At 52.8% G+C, this 21,750-nt stretch overlaps 3 protein-coding genes across 3 annotated transcripts; all 3 read left to right on the plus strand.

The window, feature by feature from the left end:
* Window positions 1–4,187: 4,187 nt before the first annotated feature.
* Window positions 4,188–7,012, plus strand: CALHM3 (calcium homeostasis modulator 3). Its single transcript, XM_009980132.2, has 3 exons — window positions 4,188–4,474; window positions 5,378–5,633; window positions 6,602–7,012. Exons 1-3 carry the CDS (start codon window positions 4,188–4,190, stop codon window positions 7,010–7,012), a joined length of 954 nt encoding a protein of 317 aa, XP_009978434.2.
* Window positions 7,013–12,803: 5,791 nt separating this feature from the next.
* On the plus strand, window positions 12,804–15,205 carry CALHM1 (calcium homeostasis modulator 1). Its single transcript, XM_009980133.2, has 2 exons — window positions 12,804–13,352; window positions 14,738–15,205. The coding sequence occupies exons 1-2, from the start codon at window positions 12,804–12,806 to the stop codon at window positions 15,203–15,205; spliced, it is 1,017 nt and encodes a 338-aa protein (XP_009978435.1).
* A 5,500-nt stretch (window positions 15,206–20,705) lies between these two features.
* Window positions 20,706–21,748, plus strand: CALHM2 (calcium homeostasis modulator family member 2). The gene is made up of 2 exons (XM_009980131.2): window positions 20,706–21,248; window positions 21,332–21,748. Exons 1-2 carry the CDS (start codon window positions 20,706–20,708, stop codon window positions 21,746–21,748), a joined length of 960 nt encoding a protein of 319 aa, XP_009978433.2.
* Window positions 21,749–21,750: the final 2 nt, after the last annotated feature.

Consider the following 21,750-nt stretch of genomic DNA (forward strand, 5'->3'; position numbering starts at 1 on the left):
GGTACAATCCCCTGCCAGCTTTGCAAAGAAATAAGGCAATGATGCTGCTCCACTGTCTTCAGATATCAGTGGGAGACTGGTCCCCAAACTGTCTGAAAAAGGTAATAGAAAACAAAGCTCAGTTGCGATCCGCTGGTCAAGCATGGACAGGCTCTCAGGAATGTCTACCTGTGTGCCCCAGGGTTAGCAACAGGTCCACCTGAACTGCAGAGGAACAAGATATGGGTCTGCAGGCACTGTCACTGGTAAAATCTATTTATGGGGTTAATGGCCTTCACTTAAACACAAGATTATGTATTTCCTCTAAGCCTTGAAAAAGCATCAGCTCTTGTCCTCTGAATAAGCATGGCCAGGTGGAAGAGGTTTTCCAATTCACCAGCAGAAAACAGAGACTGGATCACAGCTCTCCCGTGGTGACTTGGGAGAACATGACTGCTCTCACACCACAGGGACGCAGTGATTCACTTATTCATCCTCCCACCACCCAGCGTGAGGGTCCAGGTGGATCCACACTTACCCCGTAAAGGGAAACTGAGGTGAGGGACACACATTGCTTAGTACCTGCTCCTGTGGCCATACAGTGCTTGTTTTAACCAAACACTATGTGGAGGTGGCATCCCCATGTGACAATGAATGAGCCAAGGAATTAGGAAGGAAGAGACATTCAGAGACAAATTAATTTCATAGCCGTCTCCTGCAGTTTGGGAACATGCTGGGCCAGTTCTGCGTCCTGGTTTGTCCCGGGTAACTCCACAGCCAGCAACAGAGGCACAAAAGGGAGCGGGGTGATAACTCAGCCTCCTGCAGTGCAGGTGGGGGGACTCCCACTGCAACACCCACTGGGAGCAGGGCAGTCACCGCTGCGCTCTCGAGGCAGGTGTCAGCGTTGCTGTGCCTTTGCAGATCAATTGCACAACTCCCTGTTTTTAACAGGGAAAATAAGTCCCTTTTTTTTGTGCCTTTACATCATCCCAGGAGCAGCTGACCAACCCATGTAACAGTCTTCTAAAAATATTTTGCCTGAGGGAGACGTTCAAGATAGAAACATTTCAGTCTGGGTAATTAAATAATTTGTCAAAGTTATAAACAACTGCAAACGGTTCCTAATGAGGTAACCCATCATCTCCCATGCCATGGGCCAGGACCGTTCCCGTCAGAGCCCCGGGGGTCCTTGCCTGCTGCCAGGACAAGTGCTCATGGCAAAGGCCTGTTTCCAGCAGAACAAGCTCCCAGACGGGTGAAACGCCTGCTGCTGGACACTGGCTTTCCTGGGGAAAAGAGAGTGCAGTCTCAGCACAGAAAGAGGAGACCAAAGTGTGACAAAGCAGCCCATATCCCCAGCAGCTCACGCATCGCTGGGGTTTAGGGGAGGCCAGGGAGCAAGTGGGGTTACTGGCACATGCGCAGTGCTCCTGCCTCCGTCCCTCAGGGACCAACCCAGCAGGGAGTGTGGAACTGGTGGCACAGATCGAGGGCACAGCCCCAGACTCATTGGGCCTGCCCTGCTGGCTCTCTGCTCTCCACCTAAATATATGTGTAAAGGCTTGCTCTGGATATATACACATCCCAAAGGCACACACGCTGCGTGCACAGCATCAGCGCTGCTCCGGCATTGCAGGCTCATGTACAAAACCGACTGTACCATTCTGCTAAATTTGTCCTATTTTAAATGACCAACTCAAATTTTGGTGATAAAATCATCCTTTTCCCCAAAGCAAGAGGGACTCATGGCTGTGCTGCACCAAAAGGGCTCTCACCTATCAGGAGAGGGTTTCCCGCACCTGCACCCTCCACTGTCTCCATCAGCCAAGGCAAAAAGCCTACGGCTGGTATTTTACTCCCATAAAGGAGCGGGGAAGGATGTCCTCCTTCCTCTCCCCATGATCTGTGGTGCTGAGGCAAAAGCAAAGGGTTGTCTGATGTGGATATCCAAAAGATGCGCAGAGGAACAACAGCTTCCAGCGTGGTTTTGGAGATTTGCTGCCAAGGAGCAGCTGCTTTCCTGTGAGGACAGTGCCCTGGTCCAACACCCTGGGGAGCTGTAGGCAGCCTTGCAGCAGGCTCAGAGGGTGACTACACTGCTGGGGACATGGGGCAGGTCGCCTTGCTGGAGGAGAGGAGACAGATGATTTTAGTCCTTACTTCCTCCTTGTTTCATCCTAAGAATTGAGTAATCAAATGTGCTTAGTTTTGAGAATCATTTTGAACATTTGACCATGTCTAGCAATTTACTTACCTCAAGAGTCCTTTTCTTTCTCCCCCAATGTCTTTTGCCACAAATTAAGGAATATTCCCTTTATCCATGTCTCAGCTCTGAGTCACTGGTGAGATCTGAGTTCACAACAGAGCACAGTAATTACCCCGAGACATTCTTTACAGACCTCTAACATCCAGGCCAAGCGATTGCGTTTGGGAGAAGTAAAATTCCCTTTTAGCGGGTGCTGTCCAGAGGATGCTTCCTGCTCTTTTTACATCTTATTTGCCTGAGCTGTGAGGAACTATTTAGCCTTTACTATGTTTTTGCCCAGGAGAGCTGGAAAGGCAAAACGATTTCTCTAAAGTAATTGTTCTACGCTTTCTGAACCCGAGTCAGCACATAAACGCAAGCTGTGAAATGAGAAACCCGAGGAGCATTAAAGCAGCTGGAAACCGAGACAGGCTGCACCATGGCTAAAAATCACCTGTGGAGTTCAGCCAGCGGTCCTGATGCCCTGAAACAGCAAAATGGAAACATTAGCTGATCAGCCACAGGGTTTTATTGCTGATGGATTAACGTAAACAGTCATTTCTACTCGCGGGTAAAGGAGAACACAAATATTATGGTTGGTGCAATTGTATTTCATTAAAATAATTGTGCAAGTTGCTGTTTAGATGGGAGGAGATGACACCATGGTCCTGCAAGTCAGTGTGTGTTGCACACCCACTGCATGTGCCTGTGAGCATCTACAGGTACCCCTCCCCACTGCTGCCTGTTGGTGCGATCCCATCAAGGGAACCAGCCCTGCAATGGGAGCCAGCGTGGGCAGAAACCTCAGCACTGGCAGCAAGCGTACTTCGGTGGAGACGGGTCCTCTCTTTTTTAACAAAAACTTAAAAGTAGCACCCTTTTTTTTCCACCTTTCCTGAACACGTGTGGAAACCTGAGCTGAGAAGAAATCTGAAAGTGTTTTCAGATGAAAGCTGAGAGAGGAAAATGATGTCGAATATGTCAGAAAAAAACCTGAGCTTCCTTGTGTGGAAATGAGCTGTATTTATCTGTAAAATAAACTTTTGAGAGGAAAAGAAGAATTGCCTCTGGGATATTTAAAATGTGCAGAAGATGATAACCCAGTCCCATGGGACAAATGAGCCAGCTGCTCTGATTGCACCGTTCTCTCTGACAGGGAACAAGAAGGAGCCCCAGAGCAAGGGCCTTGGACACGGATGTAGGTGCGGCACAAATGTCACGGTACGTACATGATGCATAGCCGAGAGCAGCCTTTGCCCCAGAGTGCCATTCCAGGCTTTGAAACCTATCAATTCTCACAGCCTCCTGATGGAAGGGTTGGTCCTTTCAGCCCATTTTCATATGGAAATCAGAGCTGGTGGCTCAGTGGGGTGCTCGGGGCCAGGTGTGTGCTCCCTGCCTCCCTCTGCCCCACTCAGGGCTGGGGACCTGCTTCACCAAAAAGAAACGGGGCGGCAGCAGTAATGCAGATGAGCTTATTTGACTCGCCTGGTTTCTCCCAGCCCATGAAATGCTCAACAGCCCTGAATCAGCTAGAGGGCAGCTCACAGGCATCCGCCAAAGGTTCTCCGTTGAGAGCTAGCATCTCTGGGAGGGAGGGACCCAGCACTACCGGAGGCTATCACTGGTTGGCACGTGGGACAGCCCTGACAATGAAAAACGGGGCAGAAAAAACAGCTGCCGGAGGCCGTATCCATCTGCTCACCTAGAAAAGCTACCGACTGCCCTGGAAGATAAGCATTGGGTGAGAGGCAGACCTGTGAGAGCTGTGTGCCAGTGGGAAAGGCCCAGCATAGGATTTCCCCTGCCACAGCAGCTCTCTTCCATCCCCATCCTCCTGCCTTGACTGACTGCGGGCTGAGCTGCGTCCCACGGTAGCAGAAGAGGGGTGAAGGGAGACAGGCTGTTCCAGGCAGCCCTGGGATTTCCCAAGAGGAGCACCCTTGGGCAAAAGAACACGATGGATCGTTTCCGGATGATCTTCCAGTACTTCCAGTCCAACTCGGAGTCTGTAATGAATGGGATCTGTGGGCTGTTAGCCCTGGCTAGCGTAAAGATGTATACTTGCTTTGACTTCAGCTGCCCCTGTCTGCCCTGGTACAACGTGGCATACGGCTTGGGGATCATGTTCGTACCTCCAGTCGCCCTCTTCCTCTGCGGCCTCATCCTCAACAGGCAGTCCCTGGTGATGCTGGAGGAGTGGAGGCGACCGCAGGGGCGCAGAAAGAAGGACCTGGCTGTCATCAGGTGGGGTTTGCACTGGGAGTGGTGCCCCTTCTTTCACCTCCTGCTTAGCTGTCTCGCCTCCATAGCTTTGATCCTCCTGGTAATTAGTTTTCTTCTAAGCTCAGCTCCTGAGACCTTTTCCCATGAGCCGGGAGGGCAAGGGGCATGGTAGATGCATTTACAACAGCAAAAGCAAAGGCAGAGGCTCATACCATCCCAGCAAAGGAGGGCAGGAGCGCCTCGACACCAACGCCTGGATTTATCCTGGATTTATGCTGCCACCCTGAGAAACTGCATTGCTGCCTGCCCTGTTGTGTACACACAGGGATTCTCCTGGGGCTTATACGTGAAAAAAAATGAGGCATTTTCAGTTAAATGGGCAGAAAGAATGGCATTTCCATCATGGTCATTCTTTATCGATAGCCTTGTGGTTTTCCTTCCTTCAGTTGAGTTTTTACTGACTTACACTGGTGGAATGGAGAGGATAATCACATTCAATCAAAAGTTTTACCCAGTGCAGAGTGAGACAAGAAAGGCTGCAGAGAAAAGCAATTTTCCAGGTAGAAACTGAGCTGCAGACAAAAGAAAGAGCGAATGAAGAAGACAAGGGAGAGCTGACAAGGATTTGTGCATAGGAGGCATGAGTATAGAGTTGAGGCAAGAACATAACAAAAGGACCACGAGCTGCATTGAATGCAGGCAGCACACAGAGCACTGGCTCAGATTTCTCTGTGAGGCAGCATCAACAGAGAGATCCCAAAGCACAAGAGGCATTAGCTGGAGCAATGCTGGGAACAGTCCTGGTAGTCAGCTCCCTGGCTCAGGGAGGGCTGCTTGGCATAGGGCAGACTGCACCCATCGAGGCTCTGGATGAGGAGAAAGCTCCCAGCATTTACCCACTTGCTTCTCTCTCGTCTGCCCCAGGTACATGTGTTTCTCCATCATGCAGCGAGCCACGGTTGCCCCTGTCGTCTGGATCTTGATCACCCTCCTGGATGGCAAATGCCTGATCTGCGCTTTCAGCAGCTCCGTGGATCCTGAGAAGTTTGTGGGCTTTGCCAACGCCAGCCCAGTGCAGGTGCAGCAGCTGCTGGCCAAGGTGCCCTGCAAGGACGATGAGCTCATGAGGAACAACACATCCCGCAAGGCAGTGTCCAGGTACCTGCGCTGCTGGTCCCAGGTGGGTCATTGCCATTAGAGCCCCCTGTTCCCATGAGGTGCCCAGGGCACTCGTCATCTGCTCCTGCTCTTCCTTGATTTGTCATAGCTTCACCATGGTCAGGCTAGGAGCAAGACTGCACTTTGCTTCTTTATGCTCCGAAGGTTGCCACTCTCAATGATAATGTCCAGAGTCATGCAGGTAGGGAAAGGAAAGAAATAAAGGATGGTTTAATTAACAGAACTTTGTTTCTAGAAGAACCTGCAACTTCTAAACCCAGATAATAAAAAGCAGGTTGCAGAGAATGTAGGTGTCTTCTAAGACCCTGTCCAGTATCAGAAGACCTTTCTAACTCCTAACCTCACAGATAGGACCTGCTATTTTAAGGACAGTGCAAGCTGAGACAGATAAAAGCAGCTGGCTCAGGAACGATAAGACAATGGGACACAATGGGACACAATGGGGAGTGGAGCCCTGGCTAGCTGATGCTCTTGGTATGGGAGTGCCAGGTCAGGGACAAGGACCGGTGGGAGGGCATTGAAAACAAGCCCTTCCTTCTTACCAAAGGGAGCTGCATGTAGTCTGGGCTGTCTTCACCCTGCTGCCCGAGCTCCTGGGCCCTGGAGCCAGTACAGGTGGCAGATAAAGATCTCACTGGAGGTGAGTACCAAAGGATAGCACCGAAGTCCCCTTTCCCTGGGGCGCTCCCCTGCTCAAAGCAAACACCTGGCTGCTCCAGGGTAACTTTTCAGTTATCTTACCGAGCTGTTGATGCATAGATAAATGTCCTGTATGCACTGTGAGGAGATTACACTGACCCTCTGAGTGCAGTCTGAGGGTGCTGGACTTCAGGGACAAGGGGGAGTCCAGATACACGACATTCCCCTCCAGCCACACAAATTCCCTGTCTCAGTGACACAGGCAAACAGCTCGTGCCTGTCCTTGTGCCTGTCTTGCTCCTGTTCCACTGCTTATTTCTTATCACCCAGGCACTCGGCTGGAGCATTTTGTTGATCCTTATCGTAGCAGCTTTCCTCGCCCGCTGGCTCAGACCTTGCTTCAACCAGGCCACCCTCCTACAGGCACGTCACTGGAGCAACTACATTGACATCGAGCAAAAGATTTTTGAGGAAACCTGCTGTGAGCACAGCCGGCTCTTTGCTCACAAATGCATCCTCCACTTCTTCGAAAGCATGCGGCAAGAGATCAAACTGCACAGCTTCAGCTTGCTTAGGGAGGGAGAGGGGGCCGCAGAAGAGGAAGGTCTACTCCAGGGCATCACAGATCAGGACCAGGTGAATAAACTTCTGAAAATGTGGTACTATGAGAAACCTCCCCTGGATGTCAGCCAGGCGACCCAGAGGCATCCTCTGGGGCAAGAGAGATCCCCTCTGCCCTGAGCAAGCAGCCCCAGTACCCAGTCCAAATCCCCTCAGTACACCAACATGTAAAGGGGGCTTTGTCCTGCAGACACTGAAAGGACACTGCCATACCCCTGCACAAAGCAAGGCCCAGCGGGTAGATGGCCATGGTGCTCACGTCTTCCTCCAAAACTGCAACCCCAAAGGCTCTGCTCCAGTATGTGCCTAGCCGAAACTCTGAAATAAACTAGCTCTGAACATCCAAAGGTCCCAGGCTCAGTCACTGTTAATGACATTTCTCAACCAAGGGCTCTGCATAGCACTTTTATCATACTGAAGAGTTTGCAGCTCCTTACAGCTGTGATAAAACCCTTCTGGTTTGAGGAAGGATTTAACCAAGTCAGCAACATCTGGCTGCATGTGCAAACTGGCTGGAGCGGCTGCTTCACAGCTGTGTGAGGAGCTCCTGCCTGTTTCAGGGAAACCTGGTTCAGAGAGTTAGCAGCGCTGACACTGAAATGATTTAATTGGCACCTCTTTTAGTACCACACCAACTTGTTACTCAAAAAGGCAACACCACCTCATGTCTTCCCATCTGCTAAGACCTCTGGCTGCCCCCAGCACAGCTGCCAAACTCTGCAGCCTCCCTCTAACAACTCATCACTACTTCCATGCATTTGCAAAACAAAAGATAGCAACACACTGAAATTCATGGAGCAGCATAAATTTAATTGAAGATACCCCTGGTTAAGTGTCGCTGGGTTGGATTTGCAGAAGGAAAAGGAGTGGAGGTTTTGCTTAACATATCCAGAGCTACAGGACTGTGCTGGGGTTCAGGTGGCTGCTCTAAGCACTGGCTTTGAGCCATGGACAGGACACACTGACTCTACCTGAGAAGTCTGAACACAGATTTCAAATGCTCCCTGCTAGATTTTAGTACAAACTGATCTATCCGGAGGATCATCCTTGCATCACATAGTTGGGCTTTTCCATCGTTAGCTTCAAAACTCTGAATGTAACCTTATCTAATTATTAGCCTCTAATGCTAATTACTTTCTTACCTGCCTTTTTCCAGCCCCTGTTGTAAATGGTGCCGCTCACGGTGCCAGTTTGACTGGTGTTTCTGTCCAGCACTGCTGCTTGGATGCATTAAACTCTTTACTGCAAACTAACCCAGTACAGACACATACATTCCTCCAGGCTGAGGCTCACACTGATGCCCACCCTGATGCAAGGTGAAGGGGCTGTCAGGAGAGGGGTTAAAGAATAAACATCTCCTTGACCATGCATGGCAAGATGGGGCAAGCAGGGACCCCAGGAGGAAAGAAGAGGGTGGGAAAGGGGCAAAGAATCCTGCCACCACCTTGTGACTAAATCCAAAATGAGGGTTTGAATTGAAAACACATATTAATCCCACAAATTAACTTGTTGAGCTGCTGGGAAGTAGGTCACCTCTTCCCCGGGATGCTTGTGTGCACGGGGTCGGAGAGGGAGGAAGTGCTTGGAAAAACACAGGGAGGCCAAATAACTCCATGGCCCACCCGTGGGCAGCAGCACCCCTCTGCCAGCCAGGGCCCGGCCAGAAGCTGTGGGGTGCAGAGGGATGGGCTGCAGAGCTTTTCCTATTTGCATAGCAAAATCAGCTCTGTCTGAATCTCTGAGCTCCCTTGGACACCTTCAGAGAGGGCACAAAGTCAGCTCTGGTCTGTGACAGTTGGGAATAACATAGTGGTCTTCCCACTGGGAGCTCTTTAGGTCCAGGGAGGTTCTAAGCTCTCCTTTGAAACCAGCACTGCACTTTGAATTTTGTCTCTGGTTTACTTTTATCAGACATGACATCGCAAATCTCAGGCTGAGACTCAGTTTGGACTCACCACTCCACACTAGTCAAATCTGCTATTTTCCTAACCCGCTGAGAGCAGAAGTCCGCAGCTTCCCTTTGCATGCTGCTTTCCATGTTACCAGGTTTCAAACCATCTCAGAGTGGCCACAAAATACAAAATGCAAAACAGAGGAAGAGGAACAGCTTTGTTATCTGTATCAGGAGGGAGAAAACCAAAGGATTTAAGGGTGCTGCCATAGACTTTTGCAGGTCTACAAAGGCTCACATGCTACTGGGAGGTTCAATCTGGTCACAGAGTAGCTCCAGTTGGACAGAGCCATGGGTGTTCATCCCTCCCAGCCTCTCCGAGTCCCGTGCTGTGTTCCCCTTTGAAGCCTTTGAGAACTCTTCTCCACTGTGGAAAATCTGGCACCCCATAACGGGACAAGAGGCACAAACTCAAAATGCAGGAAATTCAGTTTAAATGGAAGAAAACACTTGGTTACTTTGAGGATGATGGAACAGACTGCCCAGAGAAATTGTGGCACCTCCATCCATGGGGATATTCACAGTCCCATTAGATGTACCCCTGAGCATGCTTTGAGGAGGGCTCATGGACCAGACAGTCTCCAGAGGTTTCTTCCCATCAGCTCTGCTAGGAGTGTGTATCCTCCTGTGGGAGTGGGAGCAGAGAGGTTGTTCACAAACTTAGCAGCTCTCTGTCTCTCAGGGCTGGTCTGATGCCTGACCTACAGACATGCCTGATGTGCTCAGGGATCCTCATCTGCTAAGATCCCATGAAACAGCAGGGCTGACTGTAAAGACAACTTCCCCAGTTTCTTCCCAAACTCTCCTGATAGGAATTGTGACCGTTTCCATGTCCCTCCTCTCTATATCCTATTGACCAGGACATGCAAAGCCCTCCCCAACTCCTTGGCTTAGTGTCTGTCTCGGCATCCAGGTGCAGGACCCCACACTGGGAGGGACTTGGTCATCTCCCAGGACCAGGTTTCAAAAGTACAAGCAGGTTGCGATTGTTGGAGGAAGCATCAGCTCTACCTTCTGTTGCACATTGGTCAGAGTGAACTTTCTGTTGACAAGCTCATGAATACAAGGTCCTGCCTGACAAAGCAACACGGAAAGAAAGACCCAAGCATTTGCTTCTATAGGCTCTGCTTTGAATCCCGCTGACTTAAAGTTGGCTTCAACGAGAACTGCCAGTGCTGTACACCAAGCAGGCTCAGACCCCTCCTTCAGGTTTAATGAAAGGCAGAGTTTTCCTGGAGATCAAAAAGCTCTCTGCTTTTTATGAGGTTGATTCATGAAGGCTTTGATGTGAACTGCCCTTCAAAAAGCCACTGGCCAGGTGAGCAGGGAAGCCAGCCTGAGCTCTTAGCCAGCAATACAATAAGCCTCATCTACATTCATGCAGCCAAATCTCTTCCTGTTTGATGAGATCATGCAATTAACCTCTCCACAGCAGGCAGAGCTAAGACTGCCCAGGTATTACCCACGTGTTTTGTGCTCACCTCTGTGGTGGCATCTCAAAGTGAACTTGGCATTATCAACCGAGCCCCAGGGCTGGTGTGGGGGGAGAAGTCAGAAACTGCAGCACTGACTAATGGTCAAAACACCTGGTTTGGGTTCCCACCTCTGTACTGACACACTGCAAAACCTTGGCGAAAAGTAACTCCCGCACGTCACCCACCTATGTATAGCTTGCCTTGGTGACGTGTCTCAGAGACACCAATGCGTCTGCGCTGGTGCCCAGACAGTCAGATGTATCTTGACACTCGTGTTAGCAGCACAGGTGGTACCTGGAGCTGAAGGACTGAACACCTTGCAGGGAGTCAATACTACAACCACCTGTTTTACGGCCACTTGTAGCCCCAGTATTCCCCCATTTTTTGGCCAGCTTGAGGGAGCAACCTAGTGCATCAAAGCTGCTTTGTGAACCAGGAATAGAGATGCAGGAGAGAACCGACAACACAACCCGCTTCTTTTAGGTTCGTGCTGTAGGAGCTAAGCCCAGCCCAACTGTATCTATCACATCCCTTTAGTGTTTGTCTCAGTTCTGGCAAGCCGGGGAGGCGTCCCTCTGGTCAGCTGTGCTGGCAAATGTGCACAGGATCTCTGCACCGTAAAGCCCCTGGGTCTGCAGAGCTGACAGAAATGAACTGAACTGAGCCGTGACCTTATGAAAGGGGAGAGGGATGTACGTGATGGTGAAGCTTTGCACTCCAACATCAACATCTGGGACATGTCCACCACAGACCTGAGCTGGCTCTGCCAGGGTTGCTCTTGGCAAGCAAAGACCAGGGATGGCAATGCAGGTATTCAGGTCCGTGTGGGTCTCGATGACTTAGTGTTGCTGCTGAATTAATAGGTCCAGGCAAAGTGGCGTGGCCAAACTGTCAGCACTCTCACACTGTACAGACCAGCCAGCCCAGCATCCCGCTAGCTCAGTCCTCCCTGCACTGTGCGCTGGTTGCATGGGAAACGTGTCCTTAGACACCTTAGCCTCAGGTCAAGGCATATGGCCAAACCCCAACCCCTCCTGCTAAATGTATGCACTTTGCTGGCTCAGGTAGTCCTTGCTTTGTCCTTCCCAGGAGGATTCAAGCTATCTCCAGAGGAGCAGCAGCTCCACGGCACCCTCAGTCCCCAGGGCTGCTGGTAGCCACCAGCCTGATGGGCAGGAAGGCTCTGCACAGTCTATGGCTGCAGGTGATCTGGTACCACTGGGAAACATGGTCCCTCAGGGGACAGTGGCTGCCCTTGGGCCAGAGAGGTCACTGGCAGGATTTACACATCCTCCTTGAATTCCCAGTTCCTGCCCATCCCAAATTTATCAAGAGGCGGATGCAAGAAAAGTGTTCAGCCTCCATTGCTGCTATCCAGAGCAAAGTGCACTCAAGCCCTCCAGAAATGCTCATTGAAAGTGGGTGAAAAGAAGAAATCTCAGGGGAAAACCTGAATCTCAGAGCTCTGCTGGGCAGGAAGCATCTCCTGAGAAAGTAGAGGCAGCCAAGGCTCAGATGCCTCAGCAGGACCTGCCTGCAGAGCAGGATTTGTCCTCTGCACCCCTGATCCTGCAGCCCTCTCTCCTTCCTCTGCCTGTTTTTCTCCAGCCCTGAAGCCAGGAAAAGAACCATATGCCTCTGGATGTCACCAGACCACGTGAGCCAGGGTTTGAAGGATATTTTAGTAAGCCCTGAGGGCACGGGGCTGCGAAAACCAAGCAGCTACAAGTGTCATCTTGTAAGTCCAGCTGAAACATGGACATTTTTAGGATGGAGGGGAGCGAATAACAGACTTTGGCCATACAGATACAACATCCCAGTGCACCGAGAGCTTTAGCCCTCCCTCCTCTGCTGTTCCTTTCCTCTTCCCTTTCCTCTGCACAATAGAGCAGAGAAAAGGCATTTCCAAGTGAAGCAGCAGCAGGTACAGACCATGGGGCTGGCAGACCTGTGAGGCACTTGCAATAGATGCTGCTGGGGCGATGCAGACACAGAGGGAGGGAGGAAGCTCCAGTGACCCTCTTTTCCCCATGTGCCGGCACCGCAGAGGTGGGGCGTCCCGTTCGGCCCTGGGAGGAGCACCCACCGCCAGCATTTGCAATCAGGTTCACAGAGGCCGACCAGCCAACTCCCCTTTCTGCCCCGGGCACAGCTTGCTCAGAGGAGAGCACGGCCATGGTAACACCTGCACCCTCCAGCCAAGGGGACTGGTGAGTGGGAGACTGCAGAAATGGGGACGTGGAGAAGAATGAAGAAACAAGAGCAAACCAGAAACAACCCAGGTCCCACAGACCCGAAGAAGAGCAGGAGGAAGCAAACTCTGAATTTTTGCAAGCAGCAAAATCAGCAGAAAAAAAAAAAGTTTTAATTTTCTGCTTTAAATATTGGGGCTGTAAGAGTGCAGGAATGAGTCGGTGAACTGCACAGAGACTTGTTGATGCCCATCTTTGAAGAGGGAGACTGAAAGACATCACATCCACAGAAAATGGACAAGTTTCGAATGGTCTTCCAGTTCCTCCAGTCCAACCAGGAGTCTTTCATGAATGGCATCTGCGGGATCATGGCCCTCGCCAGCGCCCAGATGTACTCTGCCTTTGATTTCAACTGCCCATGCCTGCCGCGCTACAACCTGGCCTACGGGCTGGGCATCCTCCTGGTGCCCCCCCTCATCTTGTTCCTGCTGGGCTTCGTGCTGAACAACAACGTCTCCATGCTGGCGGAGGAATGGAGGCGACCCCAGGGCCAGCGAGGGAAGGACCCGGCCGTCCTGCGCTACATGTTCTGCTCCATGGCGCAGCGAGCCATGATCGCCCCGACCGTCTGGGTCTCGGTGACGCTGCTGGATGGCAAGTGCATCACCTGCGCCTTCTGCACCTCAGTGCCCGTGGAGACCCTGGGCAATGCCAGCCACCCCAGCCTCTCCCAAGAGGAGATGAAGCGGGTCCTCGCCCGCATCCCCTGCAAGGATATCTATGATGGACAGGAGCTCATTGCCAATGAAGTGGCTATCAGGTACCTGCGCTGCATCTCGCAGGTAAGAGGCATCATTACCATCTCGCTGGTGGTTCAGGGTTAGGCACTGCCAGCCTTAGCTCTTCCCTTGAGGGAATGCCCTTGTTGAAATCAAGCTGCAGGAGGAGAGACTTGTGATTTCTCAGAGGTACAGGTGTTCAGACTCAGCTCCGGGGAGTTATGCTTCCAGTGTGATGCAGAGACTGAAGCTGTAGGTCATCCTGATAATTCAGTCCCTGCTCCTGCCCGGCACCTGCAGTGATATGCAGCCCAGCTGTATGCAGATTCATTTACAGCAAGTTCAGAAGGGGCTGATGTGGATGTCACTCGGTGGCTGGTGGGCTGTCACCCCCTGCCGTAACTCACTGTTTGCCCGTGGTTGCTCTTGCTGCTTATTACAACATGTGCAAGCGACGGGCTGGTAACCATCTATGCCACTTGCCTCTGCCACTTGTGTGGAAGCAGCCGGCGTGTGTTTATTAGGGAACCACAAATGAAGAAGTGCCACTAACCACTTGTCCTGTGCTTAATTCCTCTCAAGCCCTCTGCTTCTGGCCACCTTGGAGTCAGATGGTCTGATCCACTATGGTCACTCATGTGCTCCTGTTTAAAAGCAGCTCCTCTCCCTGACCTCCTTAGGGCAGACAGGAATGATTATCCCCAATTTAAGAAGAGAAACAGAGGCACAGCGACTTCTACAAAGACACGAAGCAGATTTTCTTGGGTAGACCCCAATTCCCAGCTGCCAGGAAGAGTTGGGAGCTGCAAAACAAGAGGTGCTATCGAGGCACCCCCCTCCCAGGTCCACTTTTAGGAGGCTGCATTTAGAGCGGGGTTCACCCTCGTGAGCTCTGCCTGCAGAGCACAGCAGCATCCTGAGCCGAGACCAACAGTGAACAAGACAGACCGGTCCTGGCTCTGCCCTCATCTCGCCCTTCCTCTCAGACCCCATTAACATGATAGATGTAACTAAGTCCAACAGCTCAGGAAAAGGCCTAGGCAGCTGCATAAACCTGGGGAGTATCTGGAAGGATGTTAGCTGCAAGTCAGAGGACATAGACTATCCCAGACCCAGGTGAGACGCAGTCGTATCGGAGGCAGCAGCGAGGGCTGGGCACGGGATTCGGTCTGGTGTTACTTACGGTCACTGCCTGCTGATGCCATACGCCCCGAGAAGCGGAGACGTGCTGCCTATGTGGGTGCATCAAACAAAATTTCATCGCAGATGCATTTACATGGTACACAGAGTCTCCTCGTCCAGCACTTGCAGTGTAAACACAGCCAAATGTCAGCCCAAAGCGGAGCCAGGCTCGCCGACAGCCCAGGGGGCTCCTGCAGCTGGTGGGAAGTGCTGGGCATGTGCTTGGTGTGCTGGTGACAGGTCCGGTTCCCTCCTCGTCCTTGCAGGCTCTGGGCTGGTGCTTTGTGCTGCTGATGACCATGCTGGCTTTCTTGGTCAGATCCCTCCGGCCCTGCTTCACCCAAGCTGCCTTCCTGAAGAGCAGGTACTGGTCCCACTATATCGACATCGAGCGCAAGCTGTTTGATGAGACATGTGCGGAGCACGCCCGGAGCTTTGCCAAGGTCTGCATCCAGCAGTTCTTCGAGGGCATGAGCACGGACCTGGCGGCCACTCGCTGCCATCTGCCTAGGAAAGCCCCTGCAGACACCGGGGAAGCCACCGAGAAGCTCCTGGGCATCACAGATCAGGTCACCATGAACACGGCCCTGAAGAGCTGGCACAGATGCAAGCCACCCCTGCACCTCCACTCGCCTGCCTGCCCCAGCGGCAACGGCTGGGCAGGGGAAGGGCAGCCTCCCACACACACCCCTGCACCCCGAAGGGAGGTGGCTGCCTACTACAGCCGGGTGTGAGGGGCACAGGGCTTTGCAGAGGCAGAGCTGCTCATTTGGGAGAGGGGCTATGGAGAGGGCAGGCAGGTGGGTGTCCGAGCCAGGCATCAGCCAAACGGACGTGCCGTGTGTCTCACATCACCGAGCACCAGGTTTGTGTTGTGGCAGTTGCCAAGGCAAACACCACCAGATGTGCAAAACTTCCTTTCTTTAACCGTGTGCTCAGCACCAGGCAGCACACATGGCTTTATGCAGTATTAAAAATACCCTGGTGTGGAACAAGCTGTGGGGTGCCCTTTTCTCAAGTCGAGCTGTGAAACCCCAGAAGTCTCCTCATTACCCCTGCACACACTACATCCCCACAGACACACACAGCTTCCAGGCCAAGAAAAGATTTAAAATAAACTTGACCCAAGCAATGAGGTAGTGAGGGGGCATCCCCTATTGCATCACATGTGATGGGAATGGCATTGTTGGTGTCACAGGTACTATTCAATGAGGAGCCCACCAAGATGCTCCTGGAAGTGGTGTCTAGACAAGAAGAGCAGCTATTGCTCAGCACCACGGAGGGTTGGAGCCAGGCTGACCCCCTGTCACAAATTTGCTGCAGGATAGTTTGTTCTTGCAATTTTACCTGGATTCATCCCTGACACTAATGTTAAGAACTCGCGTGGGTGTCTGTTTGAGGAGCCAAATAAATAATTCGGGCTTACTGTTGAAGCTCTGTGCTCAGGCACAAGGATTTATAAAAGCCGTTCACAAATCTGTTGGCGTTTCTTTATTTGAATGCAATGAACAGAGGGGGAGCCCAGGCTGAGCGTGGGGTGCTGAGGCCACGCGAGTCAGAGTGTTTCACTGGTGCATCGCAGCCAGCGGCGAGCCAGCCCCAGCACTCAGAGGAGAAGCCAGGGAGGAACCACCAACCCTACACAATACCAGGTGGCTGCCCATTTCCATAGAAACCAAGGATGGCAGGATGCAGGCCCTCGAGGTGGCTATGGAAATCGCAGCCCAGAAGAGCGTTCCCCGGTGGCCCTGATTTTATTACCAATACACAGAAGGAAAACCCCTTTTGAGAGACGAGTTTTACCCTTGTCACGTCCTTTCCGAAACGCTCATCCCCTTGAAATTTCTGCTGCCGCGTTCTTGTTCAAACCAACTTATTACGGCTGGCTGGTAACTGAGGTGGTTGTCGTTTACATAAACCTTAATTATCGGTGTGTAACTCCGCAGAGGCTGTGGGGAGAGGAGAACAAAGGACCAAAATGACGAGGAAATTCTCTGAGCTGCTGGGAGAGAGCCTTAGCAAGCCCGTAGTCAAGGGCAGGCTGAATCTGGCTGGCTCCCAGGAGAAAGGAGCGTGACACAGATTTATCATTAATCTTCACACCCCAAACTTTAATTAAGGCACCTGCCTAGAAATTAATAGGCACAAAACCTGCTTTACAAAGCAAAGGAGATTAAAAGATAAAGGCGGTTTCTATTCCTATTATTTGCAGTTCTGCGCTGTCAATGGCTCACCGAGAAAGGCGCACTCAGAGTCCCCACAGAGGCGAGCAGGGCTGGTGGGCTCCACGGCAGAACCATTGAGATACCAAAAACCCAGCACGCATTTGCAAAGAGAAGCTTTTTCACTTTAAATTTCGATTTTTAGGATCAGAGCTCTGCCCCCATGCAGCAATTTCAGCGGCAGCACAGAGTCCCCACAGAGCAGGCAGGGTGTCCTCTCTTCCCTGGATTTTGAGGACATCTTTCATCAATGTCAGGAGGAAACCCCTCACTAGGGAACCCAACACAGCCCCTGGGATTTCCGCCAGGCTGCAGTCCCGGTCCCGAGCCTGGTTAGCAGCAGCATCCCAAGCACAGAGCAAGCCCTGGGGCCCCCAGCCGAGCTGGCAGGCGCCAGGCAGGAGGGGAGCCAGCCCTGGGCAGGCACGGAGGTGTGGCAGTGCCAAGGGGTGCACCGCACCCGAACACCTGGGAGCTGCAAAAACCTGCCCGGGGACCCCAGATCTGGGGGTAAGAAGGAGGACTCGGCTTAAACATCCCAGCTGAACTGCTGATGCTAGGCTGAGTTCAGCTTTGCTCCAGGCAAAGGGGAACGTGGGTGTTGCTGAAGATTTGCCTGTGCTGAAGACATCCTCTGGGAAGGGCTGAGTTTAACTCCGGGGACACAGCGACAATGAGGCTGGGGAAGGAGGACGGGGGTCTCCGGCCTCTGCAACAGGCTGGGTGGGAGCTGGAACTGAGGGACAGACAGCAGAGAGGAGGGAGCGACGCAGGGGGAAAGTGAGGCGTGCTCAGCTGCCTTGAAGGCATCGCTCCGCAGAGGAAGCAGCGAGCGGAAAACCCAAGGCAGACAGGAATGCATCGCGCTCGCCAAATCGCAGTCTGCGCCCAGCCTCACACGCATGGCTCCCCAGCCCTGCTCGGCCCCCCCAGCAGCCCTTCTGCTTGGTCCCAGGTGGTGGGAAGCAAAACCTGGCCGCCTCGCAGAGCTCGTGGTGGCAGGTTCCTGCTTCTCCCGATAAGTCTTCTCTGCTGGCTCAGCCGGCTCCCATGCACAAAAGCAGCAGTTCCTGCCTCTTCGTGTGGGACCAAGGGCTTCTCCCATGCACGACTGCATCGCCTGGGGACCACGGGGGCTACATCCGCCCCCCAGGCTGGGGGGGCTCCGGCATTTTCCCTGTGTGTCCCAGCAAGGCATCCCATTGCTCCTGTCCTCCACACAAGCCCTGGGACATCCCAACCAGCCTTTGCACAGCTGCATCACAGATCTGAAAAAGGACGATGTGCTTTTTCCAGTGACTCATTCTCAGCCTTTCCTTCCCTTTTTTTTTTTTTTTTCTTCTTTTTAAAGGCACAGCCTCAGCATTGCACTCAGCAGAAGCCAAGCGCCTGCTCTTCGCCCCACCCAAGCACAGGGCCTGAGAACAACCTCCTCCCTCCTCCCAAAACCCAACAGCCGAGGGCACGTTGCAGACTGAAAAAGGAAGCTGCCAGACTGTTAACACTGTTTTCATCAGCTTTCGCTTTGCCCATCAGCCCGGCCTCAGCTGCATCCCCACTTCTGCACAGCCCTGTGCGCTGCCAGGAACTTGCCGAAGCAAGAGCCGGAACAACAAACCACACGAGGAGCGGAGAAGGCTCCAGAACTGGTTTCAACAACTTTTCAAGTAAGTGATTTCATTTTTTTTTCTTGCTTTCATGCATGTTTTGGGGAAAAGACTTTTAACAGAGGCCGCTAAAACATGAGCAGCTACGAACACTTTTTCCCTTCCCCTCCTACCCGCCCTTCTCCCTCCTGGACAGGCACCATAACGCCTAAGCAGAGGAAGGGTAACCCCCCACAAAACGACATACTCCCCTTTGCCAGCTCCTCTTATTTTGCTTTGCTGGTTGCCAGACACTGCCAGGAAGGTCGCAGGGCCTTGTTTATCAGGGCTGGTAACTCTAATACAGCAGTTTGAACCCCGTGCACTAGAACAAGTTTGTAGGTTTAGCATCTGGCTGCAGACGTGGGGTACCACAAAGCGTGGCAGACGGAGCTTGGGGCCTGGTCCCTGTCACGCGGCTGCAGTTTTCAGCGGGTCTGTCTCCTTTGCCAAGGGAGTTTTGCATATGGAAAACTGGGAAGATGCAGGAAGACATTAAGGGATGCTTGTGTTTGAACCCAGCAGTATCACCGCGTGACTTTAAAGCGATTGCCATAGGTTAGACACAGCGGGGAACGGAGGCCAAATTTTCTCTCCCTTTCCCCTCCACTGCCCCACACAGGAAGGAGGTAAAACAGGATTTGGTGGGGCAGCAGACAAACCAGTGCAGTGCATAAGCCAGCCTCGTACAAGAGACCATAAGGATTAAGGTGCCTTTTTCTCCTCTGCACGAACATCCCCGTAGCTTTTTCCCTGTGGGTGAGGCTGGCCCAGGGAAGCCTTGCTCTGTGCAAGCCTGCTGGAATTTGCTGGCTTAGGGGCAGATTTTGGGGCAGCCCTGCTGTGGGTCAGGGCTTCGCGGGAGACCCCGAATGTGCACTGACACTGCCAGCACTGTGCAAGCTGCTGGAGATGGTGAGTCAAGTGCCCAGGTTCTCCCTGTCTCCAGCAAACCCCAGTGACGGCAGTTCCCCCGAGGCCAGTGGGTTTCATCACATGGGTGAGGGTTGGTTCCCAGAGCAAGCAAGGTGCTTAGGGCTTCCTGAGATGAAACCCTGTGGGAATGCAGCGCAGATGGAAAAGTCAGCTAAGAAATTACTTAAATGCAGCTTGCAAGTGACATGAGGGAAGCGGGCATCACTGCAGAGGGCATAGATACACTCCCTAATTATTTCCCTGTCCTTCAAAAAATTCAGGGCACATGCTTTCCCCTACTTGGTCCAAGTGCCTGTAGTCCGTGCAGCCAAGGTCAGCCCTGCCAGTGGGGTGGGCATCCCAGTGTAACCAGTGTTGTACTGGGAGAAGGAGCTGGGGGAAGCCACACAGGCAAAGGGCAGTGAAGTGCATCTCTGGCACCAAGGTGTGCAAGCCAAAGGGCTCAATTTCAGGCCAGCAATTAGAGACTGAGCCAGGACTGTGGGCCATGTCAGGGAGTTCAGTTATGCCAACGAACTGTGGGAGAAGAGATCATCCTGCCACACCTAATCCTAGCAAAATCTCCTACGTAACTGCTGAGCCAGCTCTATTGGCATTTGGTGACTGTATCTTGGGACATCAAGATAAGCTCTGCTTTCCCAGAAAGTATCTTCTCTTGCTGATAGCAACAGCCCCTGAGCATCCCCTCACCTATGTCACTGGAAGCTGCTCCTGCCTGGTCCTCTCTGTCTCCCTGCCGTCAAACCTGATGGGCCATCTTGCAGCACCTCTTGCTGCCTCCCTGACGTACCTTTGCCTGTTACTAAACATTAACTCATCAGGTCTAAAGAGGGAGGTAAAAGCCACACACAGCACCTTGAAGGCAGTGCAGCACCAGCACGCATATGCCACGTGTACCTGAGTCAGTGGCAGAGCGGGGGACGCATCTCAATGCCAGTGGTCTGGTCTAGTTTCCGCAGTAATGTGGCGTCCTCCTTTGTTGCAGGCTTGGGAGACCATCAAGTGTCCGGCAGCGACGCTGAAAGTAATAGCCTCTGCGGGAGGCGATTAAAATCAAAGAGAAGAAAAGACGACGAATGTGCAAATGACGGGCAGAAATAGCTGTCTCGTCAGTCATCTTCACTGCAGAAACGCTTTGGGAGGGTTTAGTGGGAAACTGAAATGACTGAGATCTCCCTCGCTGCTTAGGCTGAATCCCTGTTCAGTGCCTTTTGAAGCATCCCTGGTACCAGCAACCAGCTCCAGAGGCTGGGACGCCAGGCGGAACAAAGGGACAGCAGTGAAAGTGTCGTGCTCCTGGAGCAGCCCCTTGCACGCCAGCCAGCCCAAGGACATTTCACCCCAGCTCGGCGTGTCCCTTGGTGCTGGGAGGTGGGCCAGCACAGCCCCTTGCTGCAGTACACACCTCCTTCTCTCACTCCCAGGACGAGATGGCTGCCCTCATCGCTGAGAACTTCCGCTTCCTCTCCTTGTTCTTCAAGAGCAAAGATGTGATGATCTTCAATGGCCTGGTGGCCCTGGGCACGGTGGGCAGTGAGGAGCTCTTCTCTGTTGTCGCCTTCAACTGCCCCTGCTCCCCTGCCCGCAACTACATCTATGGGCTCGCTGCCATCGGCGTCCCAGCCCTGGCTCTCTTCCTCATCGGCGTCATCTGGAACAACCACACCTGGAACCTGGTGGCCGAGTGCCACAAGCGTGGCATCAAGAACTTCTCTGCTGCCGCCACCTTCCTCCTCTTCGGCTCCATCATGGGCCGGGCAGCTGTGGCACCTGTCACCTGGTCAGTCATCTCACTGCTGCGCGGCGAGGCGTACATCTGCGCCCTCAGCGAGTTTGTCAGGCCGTCCTCCCTGGACAAGTTCCCAGCTGAGTACGGGCCTGAGGTGCTTGCCAGGTTCCCCTGTAAGGATGTGCCAGCGAACCTAACCAAGTTCAGGGACGAGGTGACGCGGAGGCTGAGATACGAGTCCCAGGTAGGCATTCCAGGGAGAAAGCCACACGGAGTGGGTAAGACCACCTTGCTGCATCCTAACACAGCCTCTCTCTTCTTTGTCAGCTCTTCGGCTGGCTGCTCATAGGCATCGTCGCGGTCCTGGTTTTCCTCACCAAGTGCCTGAAGAACTGCTGCTCACCGCTGAGCTACCGGCAGGAGGCTTACTGGGCCCAGTACCGCTCCAACGAGGACAAGCTCTTCCGACGCACGGCTGAGGTCCACTCCAGGGTCCTGGCAGCCAAGAACGTGAAGCAATTCTTTGGCTTCGTGGCGCTGGACAAGGAGGAGAAGGAACTGGTGCAGGAGTTCCCAGTGGAGGGTGTCCAGCCGAGCCCTCAGTGGAATGCCATCACAGGCGTCTACATCTATCGGGAGAACAAGGGCTTCCCCCTGTACAGCCGGCTCCACAAATGGGCCAAAGGGGTGGAAGGGAACGGGCCAAGCCCAGAAGGCAATGAAATGCTCTTTTTGGCTTCCTAAGA

Source organism: Tauraco erythrolophus, chromosome 9 (assembly GCF_009769465.1).
Source record: "Tauraco erythrolophus isolate bTauEry1 chromosome 9, bTauEry1.pri, whole genome shotgun sequence".
Lineage (NCBI taxonomy): Eukaryota > Metazoa > Chordata > Aves > Musophagiformes > Musophagidae > Tauraco > Tauraco erythrolophus.